The following is a 7,166-nucleotide window of genomic DNA, read 5'->3' as shown; positions in this document are numbered from 1 at the left end:
GTAATGCCATGAACATGTATCCGAGATGCGACAATACCAACTGTGAAATATTTAATAAGTTGTTTGAATTAGCCACATCACATTTCAAATCCAAATTCAGACATATACATACTCCCCAATATGCTTGCATCAGTAGGAATAGATGACCATGGCTTTTCTAACAGAATAGATGACTGGCCGTCAGCTGTGAAGTTGCCTTCCCAAAGTCCATGTAGCTGTGTCGCCCACAGGCAGTCTCTAAGAGCATAGACGATTAAAAACAAGTCTTTTCCACAGATAGGGTCAAAATTAAAAAAGGACAACGTAAATTGCAGCATGATATTAACATTGAAGATCATAAATAAGTCGTTGCTTAATACTGCAAGAACAAAGTTAATTGCAGGTACAACCATCCAACAAAATGAGGTTAGTTATTCAGCAAAAAGAAATACAACTTGAACCAGCTGCAGGAAAGCAGAAAGTAATTATGGAGCAAAACAGAGGGGAAAAGATTCCAGTATCCAAGTTTTCATATCCACAGCCATGTACTTCATTGGTAATAATGTAAGTGTTCTCCAGGTAAATGACGATCCTAAAGAATATGAAAACAGAACTATGCTCAATGATTCTTAAACTCCCAATACCGCATGATACCATAGACCATGCCTCAACTAGCACCCACTGACCAACAGAAACTCTATAAAGTAGTCACATAGACAGCACAGTTCGGATCCACCGGTAAATCCAATTATGTCAGGAAACCAGCAATTCTAGTGCACAATCCGAGAATGTGAGACCGAAGGTAATGAGTCCAGATCAACTGTCCAGCATGAATACATGCATTGGCCGCACCAATCACAGAGGTACAAGGCATGTGGAGAATGTGCTCTTTCCTTACCATCACCAATGTCAAAGCAGCAAAGCATGGATTACCGCACTGAGCCATAGGGTGTTATGCATTACACGAATCTTCATATTAGGAAGTACAACATCAGGCAATGAGGCATAAGTTTACAGGGTCAAATAGGGAGCGAGAAAATCAAAATAGGGATGAAGGGAATGCCTCGTAGAACTGATACATGTACCATTGAAGTATGCAATGGGCTTCTGGGATCAGACCTACAAACACAAAAAAAAAGAAATAGCACAGTAAGAAACAGAGACAATGACCAGGGTGTGTTCAGTTGGCAAGAAAAGTAAAAGAGAGAGAGAGAGAGAGAGAGAGAGAGAGAGAGAGACTCATCATTGGTTTCATCATTAATTTTGTCTCATTACGTTATTCTTTTCTTTTCTATCCATTTCTTGCCAACCAAACACACCAAGGGAAAAACAGAAAAATATAACAGAAATTCTGAACTATGTCTTCGAATGAAAAAATAGGGACAAAAGAACATGGTCCCACCGTGAACGCCATCCCATCAAAAGCTTCCAAGAGTGAGCAAGGCGCTGAGACGTACTTGGCACACACAAGCAGAGGCCCAGATCTTCCCCTCATGCCAAAGAAAATGATAATTGAAATAAAATCAAAGGATGGAAGCCTTGTCCAAATCCAAAGAAAACCATTAAATTTAACCAAATAACATAAAAGAGAAGAAAGGGCAAACAAAACTCATTTTGTAGGTCAAAGGCAATCACTTCTGTAATTTACCCAACCATCATACTGACTGATGTATTCTATAATTTCACTAGTCAAAGCTTGTGTGAAAATGTCAAAGAACAAAGGGGAATTCCTGATTACAACCCCCCCCGCACACTCGCACACGTCCTATATGAAAGGTTACTGTAGAGAAAAATAAATGTTCATGAGATTGCAGAATAAAATGGAAGTTCTAGGCATATGCCATTGAGTAAAGCATTCTTGAAGTTGAACCCAAAACCCTTACAAAACATGAGGTATCTATAACAAACCTTTTTCCGACAAAAGTATAATGGTAAAATGAAAAACAAATCGATGAAACAGATGCCAGAATGAACAGATCCAAAGGCAATATAATATCTACCTATTCATATAGCCAAAACCAGGTTGTCACAGTACAGAGTACCTGCCCGGCTGTGCAGTACCAGGCAGTGACAGTGACTGATTCGTAATGTCCTCCAGAACACGCTTCACTTCTGCTTTTGCCCTCTTTACAGACTGTTCAGTCGGACCTTCAATGAACAAATAAAGCTTCCGCTCCCCGGGTCCTGCAATCTTACCTGGTGGATAATATTGCCCCCTGGTAGTTATAGCAGCTCCAGTCCATTCTGAGATTGGCACCAAAGTTTCCTTGTGGGTCACCTTCCAACGAGCATTCTGAGGGAAATCATTGATCTCCAACTCTGCTTCATAGTGTTCAGGCAGTGCATCGGCCTGGATTTTTGCAAGATTATGCTGCAGATTCATCGCAGCTGCTATTGCCGCAGCTCGAGCTGCTCCATCACCTGGCCCAATGGGCAGAGCCACCCCAGGTACTGCTGCAGCCGTGCCTGGTATACCCAAACCAAGGACACCAGGGAGAGATACAGGTAATCCTCCATTTGGCAACAACGGGGCTGCTGAGACTGGGGTCGCCATTGAAGCTACAGTTACCCTGGATGCTGCACTTATGGCAGCAAGTGCAGCTTGTGCTTGCTGAGAGATATCCCCTCCGGCCTTCCGAATCCCATCATCATCAGAGTCTGAATCTGACTTGTCTTCCTCAAAACCATATTCTCTTGCCTGTGCTTTCTTAGCAGCTTTCCTCACTTCATCTTCCTCTTCGTTGAACTTAAAACCACTTCCACCATAACCAGTTCCATGAGCCTGCTCAATTCCCTGATTCACTTTCGCCATGAACCCATCAGCAAGAGCCTTCAGATCAGCAGGAACAGCCTGCTCCGAGAGTTCCAAAGCTTTTACAAGATCCGGAGAATATCTTGCATCCTCTTCAGAGATAAAGGTAATAGCACAGCCTTTCCGGCCAGCTCGCCCCGTCCTACCCACACGATGAACATAGTCTTCATAGTGGTTCGGGACATCAAAATTGATTACCAGTTCAAGCTCCTTCACATCCAAGCCCCTAGCAGCGATACTAGTTGCAATCAAAATACTGCAGACATTGCTCTTGAAGTCAGAAATGGTTGACTCGCGATCAGTCTGATCTTTTGCCCCATGAAGCGAAAGGCAAGGGTAACCATGCTTTAGCATGTCCCTGAATAAAGAATCGCATTTTTCTTGTGACTGGACAAATATTAATATCTTCCCCTTCTCATACCATTCTCCCAATAGTTCTAACAGTCTTAGGAACCTATCACTCTCTGGTCTCATCTCCACCAACTGTGTAATATCCTTGTTCACAACACTCCTTCCCCCAACCTGAATTTCAACAGGCTTATTTAATACTCTGCGGGCCAGTATCTCAACTTGACGAGGAAAAGTAGCAGAAAAAAGTACAGTCTGTCGGTCTGGTCGGATATTTTGTACAATCCGAGTAATCTGAGGTTCAAAACCCATGTCAAACATTCTATCTGCTTCATCTAAAACTAGATATGTAACCCTTCGGAGATTAGTAATCTTTCCACTACTGGTACAAAGTATATCTATCATCCTACCTGGAGTACAAACAACAATCTCAGCACCCCGCTTTAACTCACTTATCTGCTGAGCAACCCCAGAGCCACCATATACAGGGACACAATTAACACCAAGCACCTTTGAAAACTTCTTGATATCACTGTGGATCTGCTGGACAAGCTCTCTAGTAGGAGCCATGATAAGCCCAATAGGCCCGTCTCCAGGAACAACAGGTGGCTGATCCTTGATATGCCTCAACATTGGTAAAACAAAACCCAGGGTCTTACCAGAACCAGTTTTTGCAACACCTATGCAGTCTCGACCACTCATAATTGTTGGCAGTGCCTGAGCTTGGATGGGCATCGGCTTATCATAGTTTAGTTTCTTTATAGTATCCAGCATTTTACTCGTCAATCCAGTTTGGTTCCATGTCCTAATAGGCTTTGGCACATCTTTCCCATGAATCTTCAACTCAAGTTGTTTCCTGTAATCAGCAACCTCCTCAGCTGTCATCTTTGAAATCTCCTTCACTTCAATATAGAAATTTTTCCTGAAGGGGGGATACTGGATCTTAGAGTGGTCGACTATAGATAATTTTTCAACCTTAGTCTTCTTCACCCTTTTCATGAACTCATCGTCATCTTCATCTTCAAGTTGACCTTCGTCGGTCTCAACATCACTGTAGTCAGAATCAGAGTCCTCACCAGGCATAATTCTTCCCATAGCTTTATTTGTACCCTTTTTGGATTGAACCCCATTACTTTGCCCATCTTTCTGATCCTTTTTGGGATCAGACTTTTTATCATCCGCTTTAGAGGAACTTTCAGAGCCATTCAGCTTCTTGACCTCAGGTAATACCATTGAATTCATGAAAGCATCCAATGGGTCAATTTCCTCCTCCCCATTGGCTCCTTCACCTCCATTTTGAGTACCAGCTACAGCAGTTCCATTTTCCGAATCAACCACCATAGCATCTCCACCTTCACCAGCTGGCTTACCATCTTCGTCCATGTCCGTATCCTTCTCTGATTTCAAAGTAGGAACAGCATCTTCGTCATCAGACTCACCTTCTAGGGTCCAGTTCTTACCAGATTTCGGTTCATCAGCGTTTGTATCTCCCAGCTTTTCTCTCTCAGATTCCTCCTTTTTCCTTCTCAATTCCTGCCATTCCTGAACCCTCCTCCTCCTCTTATCCATTTCCTCATCAAGTTTCCTCTGTTCTTCCTCTAAATCTTCTTCCCGGGTTCTCTTCTCTTTGTTCTCAGAATCATCCTCACTCCTTTTCCTTCGGTTATCATCACTGTCATCCCTATGCCTATCTGATCTGCTGCTCCTTTCTCGTTCTCTCTCCCTATAATCATCGTCCCTCCGAGACCGCTTTCTTTCATGTTCCCTGCTATCATCACCATCTCTGTCCTCATCTCTATCCAGTTCCCGACGCTTTTCCCTCTCCCTAGTCCTCTCCCTTTCTCTTTCCCTTTCCCTTTCCCTTTCCCTTTCCCTCTCCTCCCTCTCCCGCTCTCTTTCTTCCCTTTCCCTTTCCCTTTCCCTTTCTCTCTCCTTCTCTCTTGCCCGTTCCCTCTCTCTGTCTCTCTCTTTCTCTTTCTCGCGCTCCTTCTCTCTGTCCTCCCTCTCCCGCTCCCTGTCTCTGTCTTCCCTTTCTTTCTCCCGTTCCCTCTCGCGTTCTCTGGTCTCCCTATCTTTTTTCTCCCTCTCTCTGTCTTTCACCTTCTCTTTTGTCCTCTCTCTTTCCTCATCTCGATTCCGCCCTCTATCCTTCTCCCTCTCCCTGTACTTGTCCCTGTGCTTCTCCCTATACCTGTCATCGACACTCCTCTCCCTCTCCGAGCGCCGACTTTCTCTGTCCTTCTTCTCGGAATCACGATCCCTTACCTTCTCCTTATCTTTGTACCTGTCTTCATTCCTTTCCTTGTCCTCACGATCTCGGTCACGGTCCCGATGGCTCCTCTTGGAATCCTCCTTCCGGTCAGAATCTTCTCTCCTGGATTTGTGTTTCACTTCATCCATCCCACTAAAATTAACTCAACAAAAACTATAGGATCTCCCTGTAAAGCAACAAAACCCTAGAAATCTGAATTCCCGCAATTTCAGAATTGTTTTTGAATTGCAAAACTCCAGAAGAGAATGCGAGTTCACTTCAATCCCTGTCAGTTTTCATACAAACCCAGAATGATTGCCATCAATAACATCAATACAGAAGACAAAATCTAGTTCAAACAAAAAGGAATCTTCGCAGAACTTTAGAGATTTTAAAATTGGAAGAAAGAAAGAAACAAAAAAACCCTAATTACGTTACCACGAAGACAAAATCGCCGCAGAGATAAAAAGATGAGATTCTCCGAGACAGTTCCTCTTCTTCCCTCCTTCCGTCCCCGAAGCTTCGCAGCCAACTCCAGGCGTCTCCCACGGAGTTGTGTTTAGCGGAACTCGCTTGCTGGGGGCTACGTTCTATGCCTTATTTTGTGGCTGCTCTCCTCGCCAGGCAAGTGAGCACGCAAACCGGACCGGATGTTGAACCGCTTAGTCTGAAGACTCTGAACCGATTACACTCAAACCGAACTTTAGGCTGTGTTTGGTAGCCAAGAGTAGAAAATAAAATAAAATTAAAAAGTACATTTTTTTGTACTTTTTTTCTATGTAAGAATTTTTCTTTGCATTTGGTATATTTTCACCCAAGAGAAGATTCCCTTTTTCAAATTCAAAATTTCTTTTGAAAATTGTGAAATTTTCTTTTGCTCTCCCAAAAATTTTCTTGCCAAAAACACAAGAAAACATGGGAAAAATATAAAAAATATAATATGACAAAAAATGAATCATTACACAATGATTTCTTATGTGTCTATCTCTCTCTTATAATTCAAAATTTTTTTCTTTTCTTTTCTTCTCTTGGTAACCAAACATACATACTCTTTTTATTTTCTCACCATTTCTTCTCTTTTCTTTTCTAGATTCCTTTTTCTTTTCTTTTCTTCTCTTGGCTACCAAACATAGCCTAAAGGTGTCATTTTTCTACACATTTTTAATATTATAAAATGGAAAGTAAACAAATATTTAGGGTTATCTTGATGTAACTTTCCATACAGTGAAGTGAATCTAGTTGCACACGATTCAAAGCTGGGTGGTGATTAAGTACAAAACACTTCTTATTTCAATGAGGGTAAAATCATATCATGGTTGCCATTGACACATCACAAATCAAATTTTGCTTATTTGTTGTAAAGAGAGATTTTCCTATGTTTTTGCATAAAAGCATTTATAAAAGTCAAGTCTAACCAAGATTGAGCTTCAAAAGTGCTTTGAAGCCCATGCAACTGTTGTGTGGAAAGAAGCTGAATGGAGAAAGGTAAGGGGCAAGCGCAATCTAGCAGGTAGTTTTTCTTTTAGGCAGCTGGTTCAGGGGTAGGGTATGGTACTAAAAATCCTTGGACTTCCAGGTAGTTTTTCTTTTGGGCATACATTCACCATTGGATCTAGCCTACAACTATAGTCTCTAGAAGCCCACCCTTCAGATGTTGCTCCCAGTGCAGGAGGCCAAGCATTCTATCAAACGTCTTGGCCTGAGAGCCCCGTTCGCCTTTGACACTTCAATATATCTTTAAAGAAAAACGCAACATTTGGAAACAAAAGAATGCAA

General features: G+C 42.2%; 1 protein-coding gene across 8 annotated transcripts; it reads right to left on the bottom strand.

Moving 5' to 3' along the window:
- Positions 1-288: 288 nt before the first annotated feature.
- Positions 289-5,988, bottom strand: LOC122084089 (DEAD-box ATP-dependent RNA helicase 42-like). Of its 8 annotated transcripts, XR_006141828.1 has the most exons (5): positions 5,829-5,988; positions 1,980-5,676; positions 1,382-1,463; positions 1,065-1,098; positions 289-916 (listed from the first exon to the last, which is right to left on the bottom strand). XR_006141828.1 is itself a non-coding variant. In XM_042652136.1 (3 exons), the coding sequence occupies exon 2, from the start codon at positions 5,537-5,539 to the stop codon at positions 2,006-2,008; it is 3,534 nt and encodes a 1,177-aa protein (XP_042508070.1). In that variant the 5' UTR covers positions 5,540-5,676; positions 5,829-5,988; the 3' UTR covers positions 289-1,098; positions 1,980-2,005. The 8 variants fall into 8 exon arrangements, 1 of the variants encoding a protein (XP_042508070.1); XR_006141826.1 differs by having other exon boundaries at positions 1,382-5,676; XR_006141824.1 differs by having other exon boundaries at positions 289-1,098; positions 1,382-1,759.
- Between the last annotated feature and the right edge of the window lie 1,178 nt (positions 5,989-7,166).

The sequence above is a fragment of the Macadamia integrifolia genome, chromosome 7 (genome assembly GCF_013358625.1).
Source record: "Macadamia integrifolia cultivar HAES 741 chromosome 7, SCU_Mint_v3, whole genome shotgun sequence".
Classification (NCBI taxonomy): domain Eukaryota; kingdom Viridiplantae; phylum Streptophyta; class Magnoliopsida; order Proteales; family Proteaceae; genus Macadamia; species Macadamia integrifolia.
Note: the sequence above shows the minus strand (reverse complement) of the source record. Positions and strands in the feature narration are given on the sequence as shown.